General features: G+C 40.6%; 1 protein-coding gene across 6 annotated transcripts in view; it reads right to left on the bottom strand.

The window, feature by feature from the left end:
- UNC13B (unc-13 homolog B) overlaps positions 1 to 15455 on the bottom strand; it is a 208741-nt gene extending 193286 nt beyond the window's left edge. For all 6 annotated transcript variants that reach the window (XM_014257005.2, XM_088054006.1, XM_014257004.2 and 3 more), the window contains exon 1: positions 15376 to 15455. In XM_014257005.2, coding sequence (XP_014112480.2) covers positions 15376 to 15397 — 22 coding nt within the window. In that variant the 5' untranslated portion in view covers positions 15398 to 15455. The remainder of the gene's footprint in view (positions 1 to 15375) is intronic.
- Between the last annotated feature and the right edge of the window lie 4429 nt (positions 15456 to 19884).

Raw genomic sequence — 19884 nt, forward strand, 5'->3', positions numbered from 1 at the left:
CAACCAAGAGGTGAACTAAACAGTAATCCAAGCTGCCACGCCTCTCCAACATTCTCCTGCAGCCTTAATATTACTCCTCAAAAAGCAACCTGGGTGCAGTGTACTAGAGCAAGTTATTGTGTGTCTGATTCTCTCAGAAGATGCATTCTGTTAGAGTGTGCTGTGGTCATTTTGCCTTAAGGGGTTCCCTACAGGTTACAGGTTTCTCCTGAACTTTTAACTGTTTTATGATCAGAAAAGACAGCATCTTACTCATGAACCCGTGCTTCATCATGGAAAAAAATAAACATCCACCAAATCTTACAGGATTTTTAAATTTGTAAGATACCTAATCCTGGACAGAGTAGTAAAGGAGGCTTTCAATTTTCAGTGGCATAATATTCCCTTCTTTCAAATTCTGCAAGGTTGAGAAATACATTATTTTGAGGCAGAAATATATTAAGTTACTGGAAATGCCTTAATTGATTAAGGGAACAAAACCCACACTACTTAATTTTACACAAAACAGACTGCAACTCACATATGCCTCCAGCTGCCAAAGACTAAGGAAATACGCAAAATGAAAGCCATATCCTTGCACCAGAAGGCAGGAAAAGAGACAGACTGATAATGTATCAAGTCTGCTAGGAGCCAGTCTGAGCTGGTAAACTGATGACAAAGCAACAGCTCAACTAGTTTATCACAAAAGTTCCAGTGGGGAAAAAAAAACAAAACCAAAGAGCAAAAATAAAAATTATTTTAAAACTCCACATGTAACAAAAAAACCTTAATAGTAATTCAGAAACCAGATGAATGGAAAAATTGGTTTCTTCAGTTTTGAGGGGGTGGGTAGGTGTATTTATTTTGAAAAAAGGTACATCTCTGCAGAAATCATTTCTTCCAAGACAGAAAGCACATGCAGCTTCTGCTCAGACATTGTACACAGAGGTAAAGGCCACTTAAATTACTAGAATATTGCCAGATTAATTAGGTCAAATCACACAGCCTAGTCTCAGCCAAGGTAACAGCAGCTAGAAGACACAAATATTATGGAACCAAAGAGGAAAGAGCAGAAATGACAGAACAAAACCACTTGTGTGCTTGTCCTTTGGCGTGTGCTTTTCTCCTGTCAACAAAAGTCACCTGAGTCTCCCCAGTGACTCAGATTTCTACACTCCCTGTTCAGACTTAGTGTAAACAAGATGCACCCTGGAAAAAAGAGTTGCTGACTAACCACACCAGTACTGACTGCCACCTAGTCACAGCCTTGGTCTATTTTCTGGTAGTTTCGATTCAAGTTACAGGATTGCAAGCACTCGGCCAACTGGAACATGGCTACTTGTCAAGCAGGACTGAGCACAAGCTTGTCCTGAAAGGCACCATGATAAAAAAATGATACTAACAAATATCACCATTCAGCTTCAGAGATCTAGCATATTCATCAAAAGAGAAACTCAAAAATAAAGCAACAGCACATTTGTGGTGGATTCAGGAAATTTTTATATATATATATATATTTTTTTTTAAGCAAAAACATCCCATCATACTATAGTAAATTATAAGCTTCCAAGAAAAACAGCACATTATTTGGTGTTTTACACACCAAATAATGAAGGAGGATTGGTCTAGCATAAAAAATATTTTAACTAAAATATTAATAAAATCTTATTATTATGTTATGTTACTTAATATGTTTGGCTTCACAAACCAGAGAAAATATTAATATCTAGGAGACAGAAGTAAGTTTGACTGTAAGAATTAAGAAAGAGTAAAATAACTTGTGAGGGTATGAGTTATGATGTTACTGGATGAGATTCCAGGCAGGAACAGGAGACCTAGTAACAAAACACTGCTGGCAAACTATACCTTTGGCAGTCTGATTTTAATCTCCACATTCACAACCTGCTCAGACAATAATTGGCTCCTGGAGGAACACCCACAAATTGCAGAAATAGGACAGTCAGACTGCCATCTAAAAGAGATGCGCCTCACAAACACATTAGCACTCATCTGCCAATATTTTTCTTTTGAAACAGCATGTATACAAATAACTGAATTAAAGAAGGTCCTACTACTGACACGGAGTGTGCCCAAGACTGTTCTCCTGAAAGCCATGCTGCTTGCTTGCATTTGGACCTCCATAAAAAATAAGGTGAAAATCCACCAGGTTAAATATGAATCAAAACCATTAACGAAAATAAACAGCCTTAGGTAAAAATCTACTACGAGCAAGTTCCTTCACATGTAGGTTCTTTTCCTTATTATTAATATTTATAAATAAGGAAGATGCTACATCAGAACTTGACCTTAATATACAGTTTGTCTATAGCAATTAGTTGTCAGAACAGTAACTAACATCACAATGAAGTTAGTGTAGTGAAGATCACAAGACTGGAAGGGTCCTTTGGATCACCAGCTCTAATGCTGCTTCTCCCAACACCTGGACCATTTACACCATTAAAAATCATTCCTACCTTCCACGCAACACTTTAATTAATGGCATGCGTATACCTTCTGTATCTTATGTCAACACTGCTCCCCCTCTCTGTTTTTTCCCCTCACTCCATGTTTAATTTCCTGATGTTTTTAATGGACACAAGTCAGAGATCCCATTAGCTTCTGTTTATAAGCATGCTGCAGAGAGACACAAGGACTCCCCAACATCTCTCTGTTCACTAAGTTTCACACTTCTCAGCAATGCCTGTCATTTGCCTCTAAGTGTATAGTTTTTTTACAGAACATCAGCTCATTTTAATTCTCATTCTCCTCAGGGGTCACTGAGTCCTTCCTGCATTATATTTATTTGCTTCAAAATTTACTATGTCATTAAGACTTTTCTTAATAACAGCTTTGATACACACATTTGTATTCTTTCTTGCCCTGGTACAAGTGGAAGACATCTGCTTCTCCCACTAGTCTTAGCAACATGACTAGCTTCTGCTACAGCCAGCTCCTTATACTCTTTACAGGTCTTTTGCCTATTCAAATTTTCTTTTAAAAAAAGTCTGCTATAGGGTTTGTGAGATATTACAGAAGTACAAATAGATGCATGCTTTCATCTAGAAATAAGAAGCTATCACAGAACAATCTTCATCTCACAAACCCATGTCACATTTCATATGATACCCTTCCGCATTGTTTCCACCTGACCATAAAATTTTTATTATTCTCTCCTAACAGTTTATTTTAAACTTCCCATATTGTCACAGTCCTGCCTGCTTTTGAAGTCAAGATCCATATTTACCCACATTTAGCACTCATCTCCTTTATCTTGCTGCCTATCTTCAGAAACCACATCCATTCCTCTCCAGTTTGGCGATGCCACTGCTTGTTTGTAGCCATAGTTAAACTTCTGTGGGCAGAGTTCAGATTTTAAGTGTTGCATCTTTCAGCACTCTGGGATACAGACTACCAGATTCAAACACAGGGTATTAAAATTCTTCCTCCCACCATCAGTTTCATAAGAAACAATTCCTACAATCCAGGGACCATACCCAGCCCATCTTTGCACAACTCCCTGTCCCCATGCACGGAAGTCTGATTCCTCCCCCTGTGGAGGCTGGCTGTTTCCCTTTTTTGTGTGACCAAAGCACCTTTTTTTTTATTATTACTATTAATAGTTTTATTACTATTTGCAAGATGCCACACTGTCTGCTGAGGTGGAACCCCCTTCTTTAGCCTTGGACTTCCTGATCCTCAACATACAACGTTCCTTTATTAACTGTTTTTTTGCCCACACCTCTCAGAGGTTCTCTGTTTGCTCAGCATACCCTGACGTAATGAACAGGTGAATCATCAGCTCTGGGGTAATTTCCTAGGTGGAGCCTTTTCTGTTATTTGAGATGCTAATATTTACCTCTGTAGCTTCCCTGAATTTCATGCCCTCCTCTGTATCCAACCTCCTCGCTTCACCAAAAAGCTTCTTCAACTTCCCTGCAGGCTTGACAATTGCTAACCTACATGTTCATCTGTTTACCTTAAATTAGTTTCAGTTGTGCTCTTTCAAACCAAGTTCACATCCATATCCAACTTCCCTGAAGCATCATCTGTGCCTCTCAAAATCACATCTACAGTTCAGTCCACAAATTTTATGGCTTTAGTCACCATCTGATGGTGAAACTTTCAGATAACATAGTACCCCAGCCATGACCAACAGCATATATTCTCTGGTGTGGGAAGGCAGTTTTTCACAGTGAGAATACCCAGAAATACTTTGCGCTAACCATGTTACAAGATTTTTACCAACATTTAAATCCTGGACTACGTGCAGTAGATCTCTTCTGCTATCACAGCAAAATCTCTTATCAGCTCTTCCCAAAGCAATTTCAGCCCAGCTGGTTCTCTTTTATCCACACTAATGCTGCTTTACAATTTTGCATCACCAAACCACAGTGGAATTTTCCCAGTCACCTCTATTCCTCTCTTTCTAGAGTAGGACAGCCCTTCCAACATCTCTGTTTCCCTCATAAACCCCACTAATCATGACTCCTGATAACCTTTTGGGGGCTAGTTCTGAGTCCTAAACTAACAGCCCCTTTCCCACCACTTTAGTCACAACCTTCCCATTTTGCCTTATAACATTAATGTGTTTGCACCTCTAGGAAAACTAACTCAACACTACTACTACTAATTTAAATGTTTTATATTGTTTGCTTTATATAACTGTAGCACTTGTCATTTCTGGATTAGGTAACCCATGTTTCATCTGCAACACAAGCTCTTCCTGACATTCTATGAGGAAAAAGAAATATACAATGCAAGCCCCCAGGAAGCATGCAGAGGGTTAACTCATATATATTAAAATTTCTGTCACGTGCTACTCTCCTCCAACACAGCCTGAACACATTTCTGTTTCTTTAACTAAAGTGTCAGGTTTATACAGAACAGTAACTTTAAACTCAAGTTTATAACAGAAGTAAAAGGTCTGTTGGCCAAGCTCTGTTAAACCACACTCCTCCCGACTAACAGGAGTGAAACAATATAATGATTTAACACTGAGATCTAATAGGCATGTCTTGATCTCTTTTTAACCGTGGAAAAATATGTAAACACGTGTCATTATAGTCAGATTACACATAATATAACATCCACTTACCTCTACTCAAGTAACAAACATTACCAAACTCAGTTTTTCCCCATCCTTAAGGAGTACAGCTTTCATAAATAGCTTCTCCAACCTAAGGAAAGGCAACCTGCTGTTCCGATGTTGAAGCTAGTAAACCACTTCAGCATAAAAAGCAGAAATTTGTCACATATGATAATCAACATAAAGTTGCCAAGAACTGAAAATCCTTCATCAATTTTAGTTCAGAATCTGATCTTTTTCTGTTAGACTCTAGGTTGTTATATTTAAAAAATACTATGTACTACAGAGGGTCATATTAGATGATTACAACAATCATTTCTGGCCTTATAACCATGGAGTTTCTAAGCAGTTAATCTCCTCAAAAAATCTCCCACTAAAATGGAGCATACACAGACTCCACTTACTTAATTTGATAGGTCAAAATCTAATAAAATTCTGCACATGCAGCAAGTTATACTAGGTAGGAAAGGCTGAGATAAAACTTGTTTCATGTCCATTTTTCCCTCCCTATAATCCATATCCATGTTGCATGCCAAATTCAAGTTACACACTCCAAGTTCAGGTTCAGATCAGGAGCTCAAGATTGAGGGATGTCTAAACCACAAAATATTGAGAATTTCATTTAAAACCATGACTACTAATCTACAAAATGGCATTATGATTTCAGTAAGGTCAGAAATCCCAAATCCAAAAACAAAGGCAATCTTGGCTTTCTAGTAGTTTATGACCTAACTCTCAAAGACGAACCACATGAAGCATGAAAAGGCCAAACAATCTCCTGAAGAACACCACCTGCTTGCCTTTCAAGAAATCTTACAACAAAGAATAACACATGAAATTTGGAAGGGGAACAAAAGAGGAACAACAATTTTCTACAACGTGTGTAATAGTTTACTCAGCAGTCAAATTCCTTCCTCGCACAAAGCTGACAAACAACCTTGGCACCATGTGTCTGGTACTCCTGGCCCTATAGGAAGAAACAATTACCAAAGATTTCCACAAGGGTTTGTAGCTCTCTAGTGTGTAATTGCAGCCGTAACACTCACTCCACAAGGACTTTGTTTGCTAAGGACTGAGGTTGTTGGAACAGAAGAGCGTGTGGTAACTACAGTGAATAATCACAGGTACTGAAAATGTGAAGTCCCTGGATATTTACTGAAAACCTGAAGTTTATAGAAGTCTTTAGGAAAGGAAAACATCTCTAATAGGTTTTTTTCTAGAAATTCAGTATTTACATATTCATCAGCTTTATGTAGATTATCATATGTGATGAATTTCTGCTTTTTATGCTTTAGTGGTTTACTAACTTCAACATCAGAACAGCAGAAGTTCGTGTGCCTTTCCTTAGATTGTAGTCCTTGCCCTTCCAGTACTTCAGGATTGGGAAAAACGGAGTTTGGTAATGACACTGGACAAAAGCCCTACTTATCCTTCAGAACAGGTTTGAGGTGATGCAGTTCCTTCACAGATCTCTTTGCCTTATCCAAACATGCCTGAATCCTTGGCACAAGGACTGCAGCACTGTGTTGCCACAACAGCTCAGAAACGTGAAGGCTTTCATGGGCCACCACACTTAGGTCCAGATCCAAAATCCTTTCAGCAGATGCCAGCAAAGACAACAGCAGGTTGGTTATATGGTGCAGTTTTGTCTGAACAGAGTAGCAACCCAAAAGTGAAGGGATAAAGCATGTTATTTTTATTTTTTAATGATTTTTTTTTTTAAGCCGAGTATTACTACACTGGCCTGAGCATAGAAAATCTAAGTGAGCCAATACTCAGAAGGATAATTCTGCAGTTATTTTATACCTAATAATTAGGTCTCCATGGTGGAAATGTTGGCGTCTGTTTAGCAGAGCATTTAGGTTGTAAAGATTTAAGAGAGTTAAGTCACAAGAGCTTTAAGTAATACGGTTAAAACCAGTATTCCTTAAAGGGACACAGTCAAGGCTTGAAGCCAAATTTCCTTCCAAACTCGCCAATGGTTTTAGGCTAGAGATTATCTTGAACACAACACCTCCTCTTATCCTTCAGACAAGGCATCCCAGTCCAATTCACTTTCCATTTATACAGTACATTCAACTGCAAGGAAGAGCATCAAGAACCTGAGGTCAGCACGAAGCTGCTGAAACACCACACCTTCTTTATGTTTTTTAATGCTTTGATTCCACAGAAGCAGGCAATACGAAAGGGAACAAAATCAGGATTTTTAATTCCTTTAACACAGCTCCTACCCCATGCACCCTGTCCAGCAGTTTTAAGATTTTACAAATTTAAGTGTGGCCGGCAAAAGTAAATCCTGCAAGCAAGGCATGCAACATTTATTCATACTTCACACTGCCCCAGTTTAATTTTCTCTCAGCAGCAGGTTTTCATAAACTGAACCTCCCTCAGCACATGTTTCCATGTTGAACACATGGACTCGCTTCCCATACAGTTCTGTCCCAATCCCAACCCAACAAAAAGATGAACATGCACTTGAGAGCAGTATGCCAGAGGGAACATAAACTAAGTCACAACCATAGGCTGGCAGTATTCCCTTTCATTATTAGAATGCCACATCTAGCTATCAAAGAAGCAGCATACCTGCCACTGCTGTGCTCTGATTCCTTGCCACTTTCCACCTTTCCACAACAGCAGAACATGAATCCAGACCATTATATGGTGCTTAGTAAGTTCAGCTTAGTAAATTCAACCAGTCAAAAGAATTCCTCAGCTGAGGACTTATCATCATCTAACTTGATCATCTAACCACAGCTGGTCTCTTGCACTCATGCTACACAAGAAGGGAAAGGCTGCTAAGACCTGTAGGTACTCAAAATTTTGGTATTTTCAAGTGTAATTATTCAATTATTCTAACTTCATAATGGGGAAAATAACTTAAAAGGACAGTAAGAAATCTGTTTTGAAAGCCTGGTGACAGATGTCTCAGCTGTTTACGATGCACCAAGTAAATCACATTTGCATCTTTTCATAAAATTATCAACCAGAGATTTCTCATTTTAACTTTTTTTTTTTTTTTTTTTTTTTTTTAATCTGGATTAGACTTGATGCTTTCTTCCCGGCTGAAATAGACCTATATCTATATGCATTGAGCTGCACGTAGTGTATTTCATAATGTATTTAGCTGAAATCTGCTCATTATAGAAGACAGCATTACTCATATAAAGACAGTTAAACAGAGAAATGCAGAAGAGCTCATATGCCTGCCAGTATTTCTTCAATTCTTTCAAAATTTGCAAATAGAATTCCAGCTCAGTAACTGTTAAGCAGTAGAACAACTATTTTGGATCACCACTCCAATTTTCTTCTATAAAACAATTATTAAAGTATTAAACTATTAAATGATAGTTACCCACAGTAGCTGTGATCAAATCAAATACAACATGGACTGTCCAAAAACAATCCCTAGCAATACACAAGGGACATTTCAGAGGGAGTTAATTTCATAAAGTTGAGAGTAATTACTACCAATTGAATGAGAAGAATAAATGCAAATCAAAACTGTCATAATCAGATTCAGGAATCATTTATTAGGTGTTTTCCAAGGGACCAAAAAGCAAGAAGGACAGCTGAATTCCATTCCACCTCAAAGAGCTACAAAGCCATGGTAAAATACAAGAAATAAACTGTACTGACACAGGTTGTGCAGCCCAAGATGCAGGAAGTTAAATGCATGGATAAGCAAGAGAGTTAAACTTAACCAAAAAATCTGGGTAGAAACAAAACACCAACAATGATACTGCCCTCCCAACTCATCAGCTGATTTAACTTCTAATGGTGAAAAAGCATTAAGCATCCAATAAACATTTGCCCCATGCTCAGGATGAAGCATGCACCTGTGAGATCAGGTACATTCCAGCTCATGACAAATGAAGATAATGTTAAGTATTCAATGTGCAAGTGATAACAGTCAGAAGGCGTAGAAAACTGCAACTCATATGTCCCTAATCTGTAGCCCAGTGACTTTTGTTTTAAATGTATCCTGAGAGATTAGAAAACAGGCTCCAAAAAGAGCAGAGTATGACACCAAAGGTGACACTAAGAGCACACCTGTAGGAGGTCAGGTACTTACAGATCACAGAGCATTCCAGACAAATATCTGTAATGTCTAGGCAGTTAAAGTTCTGGAAAAAAAAAAAAAAAAAAGATGCCTACTAGTCAGCACCGGCTTGGAAAGACTGATCCAAACTGTACACACAAGGGATTTTTTGAGACACACAACTTACTTAGGGTAGAAGAGTGTCTCAATAATGTGTAAAATGACATCATATGGTGGGTATCCACTTAAACAGCAACAGATAGCCACTTGAGAGGCTGGCCATGATCAGTGGTGTTTCCTGTTCCAAATGCCTGCTATATTTCACTCCTTCTCAACTGGGCATTTGCCATTTATATAAAAAAACAAGCAGGATACAGAAGGCAGTCAAAAGGCAAATAATAAAAGCAGAATTATGCACACCAGCCTACTCAGGTATAAGGAGGACCTAAGAGAAAAGAAAATACATCTGAAATTCTGCTAAATGCCAAGAGAGCTGATCCAAACACACAGGATAAATTCCTGTGGAATAGGAATCCACATCACAGAAAGCATCTGTCAAATTTTACAGGTGACAGTATACAAGCAAAACATCACTTCATCAAAGCTCTTCACAAACATAGCTAAAGCAGGAACAGATAAGCAAACACCAACAATGCAAATAAAGCAGATTTTAGTTCTCTATTTAATAATTATGAGACCAACATAACAATTTTAAAGGTAATTTTCACTACTATACAAACTTTAGAAGTAAGGTCAGAAAATAAAGGCAGCAAAGAAAAGCAAATTCAAGCGCTAAAGAGAAACCTTTTAAACTCCTGATTCCAGAAATCATTCTATCAAACAAGAGGAAAGAACAGCAAGCTACTTTCATACACTTCCACACCAAGAAAATGCCAGGTATTAATCAGTAAACTCTACATTAAGAAAGAGACAGAGTTAGTGAAGACCCTACACACTTTCACAACAGCTCCAAATCTCTTTGCAAGACCACACAGGGAATTAACAGAATGAAAAAGCAACGAAGAAAGAGTTATTAGACACACCCCTCCAGTTCAAGATTTCTTGGAAGAGCTGCAAGAACAGCTTTTACTAAGTGATTAAAATATTTTTCAGAACAGCCACTATAATTTGACCACAAGGCACAAAAAAATATGCAAGAAGAAATTTCAAAGGAAATTTATAGGAAGATGATTTGCCATCAGACACACATTTCACATACATTCAAGTCAAGTATTTGAAATAAGGTCCTGGATTAAAAATGCAGTTTAATTTGCTTGGACCTTCAATGCTGCTGTGTAAGCTGCAGCTAGATCTTGGACTGCTAGGAGTTTAAAATTAGGTTCTTTCAGCATTTAGATTAAATGCAGCACTTCATTGCATATTAAAAGAGTATGATAATAACAACTTTAACAAGTTAGGCCTGGCAGATCCCAGACTGAAGGACTCAGCTCAGAGTACACCATGAGAGCAAAAAGGAAGCAGACACTATTCAAATTAAGGGAGCATCTCTGTACCTTTCATCCCACTGCAAAATACAGGGAGGTTTCAAGTAGTCCCCTAAATACCTATAAAGTAGATTCCACACTCTTTGTTGAAACTTGCAATAACAGTGCCCAAAGCTGAAATAGTGAGGATTTTAAACAGGCAATCAAATGATCACCTGTGCATCAAAAGCCAGCATGTTTTGCAGGTTTTACTGCAAAACAGAAAAATCTTCAAAGTTCTCTCCAATTACAGCTTTATAAACCTCAAACTTAACTCTCAAAACAAAAATGCTCTTTTAGTAGAGAACACTTCTATCTTAGCCTTATTACCCAAATTTCTAATGCTCTCTATTTTGTTCCAATACTACAAGCTACCTAGAGTGGTAGTTTCCTGACTAAGGACAACTAGAGAAATGGAGATCATAATAGTCACACAGCAAATTCTAAATGAATCATGTTATCTTAATATCCTACTGTTATAACCTTGTATTACTGCTACTACTTTTAATGTCCAATTCTCTTTTTCATCACTTTGACCTACAAAAAGATGGTCAGGGTTTTCTTTTTTCAGTTCTACAACCATTTCAGAATACTGTCACAACAGAAAACTGGAGGCACTGTGTTGCCGCTGAAGATGAATAGAACACACGGACACAGCTCGAGGTGTGGTGAAAGGAAGAGAGAGTTTATTTTTCCTCACAGGATTTATAGGTTTCTGACCATGGCCAGGGATTGGATGGTCAGGATAACACTTTCCCAATGCACTGGCCATGAGAGATGTCTATCACAAGACATGGAACAGAAAGAATGTACACATATCTACGTCTACAGTTACTGTCCTGGGAAAGTCTTTAGAGAACTATGTCAGCAAGCTCAGAAGCTGAGTTTTCAGGGCGACAGCACTGCATTCAGTCTTACAGAGAACACTGAGGTAAGCTGAGGCCATTACAACCAGGTGGGGAAAAATCCTTTAAAGAGAAGTTCCTGACATTTGACTACTTGTAGGTATAGGTATTTCTAAGTATTAAACAAGACTGAACATGTTTTAATTTCTGTTATCATTACCATCACCATCCATTTCCATTTTCCTTCTTTGCTTCTTTCACTTTGATGTCAACACAGTTCAATTCAGTACTGGAACTCAAATTTTGCTGGCAATACAGGGATGGACGGTTAAGTTCTCTGAGCAGTATTCCAACACTTCAGCTGTTTCGACAAAAATGTCACAAGCTCTTCTAATTCTTCAGAGCAGCCACAAGATACACATTAGGCAAACAAAAAAAAGTATCATTCCTAACCTCCAGACAGTGTCATTTCACACAGCAGCCAACCTGAAATTCTAGAGTGCAAGAACTCACCCAAGTCATTCTCCAACATAACTCTGGTAGCCCAGACTCACAGATACTGTGGGTAAAGCCTCAAGACAAGAGCACATTACACTAAAGCACTATGACTTCATTGGACGAAGGTGGATCATGTGCACAGGGATGAGGGAAGAACCCCACTGCCAACATCCTTGGCATTAATAATTATCAGATAATGCAGGTAGGTCAAGCAGTTTGGAATACAGTGGCAGCAAAGACACAGCTTAAGCTGCTATGAAGCAGAGAGGAGAAAAACTAGAAGAGAACCATCAGTCTTGAGACAGCAAGGGCTGGGGACAAAGTAGGGTGCAAGAGAAGTAAGCAAGTGAAAGGGCATGAAGTATATGTCAGGACAGTGACAAACAGAGCCAGTGACCGGGTGATACAGCCTTAGCAGGGTCCCCTTTGCTATGACCCCTGCAAGCTGTGCTGAGACAGCAGTTATTCCCATCTCCAAGTCAGGACACAGAAAAGATCAGGAAAAGAAATTTTATCTAGTTGAGATGTGAGGTAAAATCAACAGTTACAAGAGAAAGCCAAAAAAGTTAACAATGCAAGACGGATGTGAAAAACTAGACTGCTTCCCTGGGATTAGTTTTATTTAATATGTGCTATTTTCTCAAATACAACACTAAATGCAAACTAATAAAGCAAACTATGCCAAGAGAAGATTATCAGACATAATCCAGACACAGCTGCTCTGAACAGGAATGTATGCAACCTCTCTTGCACTTAAGCAGTGGGATCAAAATACGAAGAAGTCTCCTAAAAGCCTCAATCATGTAATATTCAGGATTTTTTTTCTCCTTCACTTCACTTACACTCATTGCATATTTTTCTGCTTCAAAAGAATCCCTTAATTTACTCCTACAACAGCCCGTTACCACTGGCTTATTTCACATGTCCCCTGAACAGCTGCAGACAAGCCCAGACGCACAATTCCTCTGAGCTTAGATTTTCTGTCAGGTGCTTCCTATTTCTATGGCAGATATAGCTCAATAATCCTGGAAAAAAACAAAACAAAGAAAACAAAATACACCAAAGAAACAAACAAAAAATGCTACATAACAAAACGATGACAAATAAAACAAATAACAAATCAAAACAAATAAAGGGGAAAAAAGAAAAAAAACACACACAGAGAGAAAATTATTTGCACTCTGAGAAGGTAAAAAAAAAAATGTAGCACTCAACATGACATCAAGAAGCCATATATGCTAGCTGGTCTTTCAGGAACAAAGGCAGCACTCAGACATGTTTGGTCACAAACACTGAGCACTGTTTTAGATTAGCAATTCATTAAAATACTATTAATGTGCGCAATTCAAGGGGGGTGCAAAATAAATCAATAAATTAAAGCACTATCCTTCTCACAGCCAGGCTTCTTAGGACACTGATATTTAGGGCTTTTTCTACATTTTCCTTTATCCGTAAAACTGCAATCCAGATGCTATTAACAGCATCCCAATCACCTACATTTATTCCATGAGGGTTTTTATTGTCTTTCTTTGTTAGTCTCAGCTCTACACCATCCAACCCCACACTACTATGCAGCCTTACATGTGTACCATTTTGAATAGAAAAAAACCCAGCTTTTTCAACTTTCTTACTAACTGCTGTCTCAAGATCAGTTCATTTCAGTGAAAACATAAAAGAACCAAGAAAAGTGGCATTTGTTTGGCTTTTTTTTAAAGTGACAATAAAGCCGCCTTCTCCTTGCCTCGGTTGTTTTATCTCAGCTCCTGATATCTGTTTTGTTTTTCAGGCTGCTCTATCTCAACATACTTCCATTTCATGTTAGATGGTTGCTACTCATCAACTGATCTCATCAGCTCATCCTTTCAGTCATGCCTATTTCAGAAAACATGTTTCTTGATGTTTAGTAAATTGACTACATTCTGCAATCTTATAATAAAGTTGCTCAGTATCATCTATTTAAATGAATGCCGGTGTCTTCTACTGTCTTCACACAGCAGATGGAAATGGAAGATAAAATTTTCACAGTAATTCTTCACACACAGGCACCAGCCACCTCAAGTTTCTTCTTCAGCTCTTCACACAACCAAAGAATAAATCAAACAAAAGTTCATCACTCCAGGCTCCTGAAATGCTTTTGTCCCAAAAACTCTACAGATCAAGAATAAGCACCTTGAAAAGAGAAGACATTTTCAGCAATTCAATCATTCAGTTCATGTTCTTTCACTATTACTCATGAACGGTGCGTAAATACATTTTTAAGACAATCAGCCTCAAGTGTATCAAACCCACGTTTATTTAAAGGTCACTGAAAACATTTTGAGGATGAACCATCAAAAAGAATAAAAAACCACCTGTAACACTTATAAGCATCCTTCAACTAATAAGACCCAGCTTCAATGAAGAGATTTTGGCAAAACCCTCAAAATGGGCTAGACAGGTCTGCGCTTCACAGTCTACAAAGAAGTGTACTAAAAGCATATTTAAGATAAACTTTGCACTTGAGCACCTCTCCTAAGCCCTTAAACACAACACGTGTTTAATAAAAGGCTGGAACTTAATTCAGAAAAACACTCCCCAAAAACAGCGTTCTCCCCAAAATAACACATCTCAAGATGCTCTAGCTGGACATCTTACACCATCACCGACACAGGGATTTTCACTCAAAAGGGTGATGAACAGCTGGATAAGGAGCTGTTACCAATAACCCCGTGTGTATGTGTGAAAGAAGAGCTGACCTGCCAGCAGTACCAGTTTTTTTATCATTCCTGGCAAAGGAGCTGAGAACATTAAAACTACACTTTTAAGCCGCAGGGCACGGCTGCGCTCGGGGACGCACTGTGACCACGGCGTTCAGTGCAGGGAGACACGTCCCAGTAGCGTGAGCCCTGGCAGATGGTTTCCCCCCAGGGATTTCTTTATCATTATTTTTTAGCACAAGGCAGCAAGAAATAGGAAACTAGAGACAGCAATATAATCCATTGCACAGGGAAAGTGCCGGCTTCCCGCAACCTGTTCAGCAAGGGGACGAGGCTCAATAGCAGGATGAGGAGCTAATTAGGAATGTATGTGAAATAACAATGCATGCTCTAAGGCAAGTATAGGAAGGAGTGACAACAGCCTGCTTGCTGCCCGCGCCGTTCACTGGGCGATTCAACTCGTGTCCGAGCCAACTCCCAAAGTCAGCCACGGCTCCTCACTTCTCCCGGGGCTCCGGACCTCCCCGGCCGGGACTGCCGCTCCTGGACCCGCACCTGCTCCCTCGCCATGCGGCTCCTCCCGCCCAGGGGTGCAGGTGGCGGCCCGGGCCGCGGCCGCCAGCGGTTCAGCCGGAAGGCACCGGCACGCCCGTCCCCGCTCCAGGGAGCCTGAAACCTACTTCACCCAGGACAAAGCCAAACCCTACCCAGGCGTGTCCCCCCGCTCCGCCGCCGCCGCCCCGCTCACCTCGCACGCAGAGCAGCGACATGGCGGGCCCGGCGGACGCCCCCCGCCCCCCTCATGCCGCCCCGCGGACACCGGGCGGCGGCGCCGCCTCAGCCGGGGCGGGGCCGTCCCGCCGGGGCAGGGCCGAGTGACGACGGACGCGTCAGGGGGAGCCGGCGGGCAGCGCTCGGGGACGGGGCTTTGCTGTTTAGCCTCTCTTCTTTCCAGGCTTTTGTCTCACTCCCGAAAGGTGAGGGAACTTGATGGAAGAGGAACGCCCTGGAAGTGTGTTCGCTGGAGGGTTTCACACCTGTCCTGTGCTCGGACCGGTTCTGATGTGCTAACGTAAGAATTATGGTGAACGTGTTGAGTTGAGAGGGACCCTTAGGGATCACTGAGTCCAGCTCTTCGCCCTGCACAGCTCAACCCAGAAATCCCACCATGTCCCTGAGAGCATTCTTCAGACGCCTTTTGAAATCTGTCAGGCTTGGTGCTGTGACCGCTTTCCTGGAGAGCCTGTTCCAGTGCCCAACCATCCTCTTCTGGGTGAAGAACTTAATCCCAAAATCCAACTGATACCTCTCCTGACACAACTCAGATCCTGTCACTGGTCACCAGAGAGAAGAGATCAGTGCCTGCCCTTCTGCTTCCCCTCCTGAGGAAAACTGCTGTAAGGTCTCCCCTCAGCTTCCTCCAGGATAAACAAACCAAGTGACCTCAGCCTCTCCTCATATGGCTTCCCCTCAAGGCCCTTCCCTATCTCCACTGCTGATGAAGGAGCTCAACTGATGATGAAGAATCTCGACTGACGCACAGCAACAACCATCTGTATCCCCCCACGTGGAAAAAACCATAAGCCAACACTTAGGGAAAAGCAGGACAAGCAGATGTGATTACTGTGTCCTAAAGCTCTCCCTCAGTCCCCTTCCAGTTACAAGGGCCAACCAGCTCTGAGGGTTTCCAGAACCTGATATGTTTGTGTGGTTGGTAATATCCAGTCCATCTCTCTTATCTAGTCTATCTCTTATCTAGTCTATATCTGCTTATCTAGTCTGTCTCAGACTCCTCCAAAGCTTGCATCCTCTTCTGATTGAGCAGCTCACAGGTCAGCTGCCTGTTGCAGAAAAGATTCCTGAGGTGGTTTCCCTTGAGCCCAGTTCTAGCAGTTTTCTCTGATTGCCTCTAATGCTTTTAGTGCTGCTTCATCCTAAACTATAAATAGCCATAACACTGCAGAATGTGCTTCTAGTTCGAAACAAAAGATCCAGTAAATAATTTCTGAAATTGAAGCTCAACAGCAAAATGTCATACAATGTGATTGCCATGCCATTAATATTTAGAAAAACTCCAAAGTCTGCACAGAGTGTGAAGGACACACAGTTTTGGGTTTCAAAAACAAACCAACCTTCCCAAGGTTGACACCTAGACAAGGGAGATTTGATTTCTGCACAGCAGATTTTTCTGCCTTTATGTTTGCTGCCCAGAAGTGCATCAGTGAAGGGAATGTGTTAAAAACATACATATCTCTGAGACACCAAGAAGAATCACTTGTAAGGATAAACCATGGTATTCCTGCAAACAATCAACCAGACTGTGTGCTAGGGGTGTTACCAAAGGCAGACTCAAGGGACTGGGAACACTTCCACTTAGCAGTGTGAATGGCAACTGTCAGTGCAGGGAGCTGCAAGTGCCAGCACTGAGGCAATCAGGGAAGAAATCTCCTCTTCTTGCCCCTGTGAAGTGGCTTCAGTGCTGCTGAAATTCTGCTAGACTCCTCAAAAGCTCTCATTTGCTTCTCTACGTGTTCATCACATGTAGTAGCAGCAGCAGACTCTAAAAGCTCGAGCACATCAGACTCTGCATTTTGGCAGTACATCATCCAAGCCTGCCCCACCCGTGAGCTGGGCACCTCACTGACTTTCCAGTTAACTTGAAGGGAAATTAGTGTTTCTCTCTGTAAAGTCCAATATTACTTGTCTCCTATGTGTCTCAGGGTAGAGTACCAGATCCCTGGCCTTTCCAGATCTCTGTTGCTTTGCATTTCCTCAGAGCCTCAGAGCTTTTCATCAGCAAAAGGTGAGCTCAGGGGTCCCTGAGCTGTCCTGATGCTTTTCCTTTCCTGTCTTCTTTGCAGCCTTGTTGCAGACGAAGTCCTCTGAACGGTGCATAAGCTAATTTCTGCCACAACTACACAATCTCATCATGACTGCTCTCCTCCCTTTACTGGGGCCCATTGCTCTGCCTGTCCTAATTTAAAAATTAAAACATTCAAGGCCATAATTGTCACAGACTGCGTCACATGGCACCTGGTACAGCAAGTCCCTCTCTTGCCCACAGCTTGTAAATGCTACCAGAATAGGGAAATTATCTCATCAAGGGCAGATGATGTCATATGCATTTTAAAATCAGAGTAATGTGCTACTAGCAAGCGTAGCAATTAAGTAAGTGTCTTGTAGCTAGGATGAGATCTCTTACCACCAACAGTAGCAGTGAATGCTGGGATTATCACAGATGTTATGGTTTCCCTGTAGTTCTGAGGTCTAATTAGACGCATATGTTTTACAAGGCTTTGTCTAATCAAAATAAATCATTTGTACTTGTGTGTCTGTCCATCCCACATATTCTTTCCATCTCAGATAGGCTGGAAGAAGGATGAAGTCATTCCTGCAGAACTTTTGCAAGGTAGAGTTACCTTCCCCTAAATTATGCTTACTCTTTGAAATCAACTTCCTTATGTTTTCCCGGATTAAATGGATGGATCCAATGGATCTTGCTCTGTTATTGTTTCTAGTTCTTCCTCTGGACATTGTTGTCATAAATGCGAAAAATAGCTTAGTGATAGAAAAGCTGCAGTAGAATGGGGGGGGGGGGGAGAACCCAAGTTCTGTGCTGTTCTCAAGCTATTAAACATGACTGATCTTTCCAAGTTTGTTTCTAAAAATCCACAAAAGGGAGTGCCAAGTTCACAAATGCTTAACTAGAAGCAAAGCCCTAAAACCTGTTGCAGCAGATCAGATCTAAATTGTGCAGCTGACAGTGTGTTCTGGTAGCACAGGCAGCACACTCCATCAGCAGCATACTTTTTTTATTGGAGAGGTCTGCTGAATTAAGGAGGAAAAACGCAGTGCAGCAAGCACACTACAGTAACTTCCATACACACTGAGATTATCTGCCTTCCTGAACAAAAGGTACTCTGCAAAATAAAAACGGAGGCATCACCATCAACTCCAAAGTGACATCTGATTTTTTCACTCCCTGCAGAGCAAGAGTTAATTTTCTCTGGCTACTCAGACCTCAGCCATTGGTCTCAGCTCACCTGCTGTTGAATGGGAAAGTAATAAATGGGTGATACTCCAGTCACTGCAGCTTGCCAGCTGTTTTATACCTGTTTGTTTGCTGTAGTTTCCCTGTTCAGAGAGCAATATTATAGTTATATTTGCAGTCTACATAAACTGTGTTTGTTTCTTCTCTTCTTGTTCTGCATTTTTTGAATTTTGTATTTATGGCTAGAGAATGGGTCAAGCTGAAAGTTAGTGTGTAGCAAACCCACATGGGCTTTTTTTAAATGAAAGGGTTTAGATCTGTTAAACCATTTTTACTGTTACGCAACTGACAAAAAAAAAAAATCATCTCAGACCTGGTTTTTGGAGCTAAGCTCTGAAGATAAGGAAAAAAGCTTTTAATTTACCCTATGACATTTGGCAGGAATTCAGTGCTGAATATAGACTAAGCAGTTGATTGATATTCTGATATTGGGAGGCAGACCTCAGATTTATTTGGCTGTAAAATAATAGGCTGCTTTCATTGGTATTTCTGATCAATTTCTTTATTAATAAAATGTAATATTTGCATAATCACTAGATCTCTTTCACAACCCTGTGTGGTGCTTTACCTGTGTGCAGGACATATTTGAATAACATCTTGAAATGCACCCATTCTCTGGAATGGATTGCAACCTAAATGTTGTAGTTGATAGCTTGAAATATATCTTTTCCCCTTTTTTAGTTGTGATTTCCCCCCCAGCTTCTCTTTCTCCTAATTGTTTACCTGGCGTCAAGTTACCATGGTTACTGAAGTTTCCCTCCTCAGCCCCACGGCGAGAGGCCGGGTAGAGTAAAGAGAGGACCCCGCTGGCATTTCCAGCTGCTTGAAGTTTCTTTAGCCCAGGAAAGCACGGGGTTGGGAGAAGAGAACCCTTCTTTCCAACACGGAAGTTTGTAACTTTTTCCTGTCCCAGAATGCCTCTAAACTATGGAAGCTGAGAGGGCATGCTTACCTTGCCTTCCCTTTCTTTCCCCCCTGTGTTGCCAGGAAACCAAGCCCCTCCTCTCTCCCACTCTGCCCCTCTGTGGAGAATATTCCTACACCTTTGTGGGCATTTGAAGAAGTTGGTGTCTGTTATTTCTTATCTTGGTGTGTGTAACCTTGATTTGTAGAAAGTTTGTAAGATGTACTAACTGAGAAAAATAATTGGTTCTCTCTCTGATGTTCCCTCCCTCCGAGAAACCCTGTTAAAAGAGACCCCCCAGA

Source organism: Pseudopodoces humilis, chromosome 4 (genome assembly GCF_049639895.1).
Source record: "Pseudopodoces humilis isolate 2021_Gansu_Grassland_sample_001 chromosome 4, ASM4963989v1, whole genome shotgun sequence".
In the NCBI taxonomy this organism is placed as follows: domain Eukaryota; kingdom Metazoa; phylum Chordata; class Aves; order Passeriformes; family Paridae; genus Pseudopodoces; species Pseudopodoces humilis.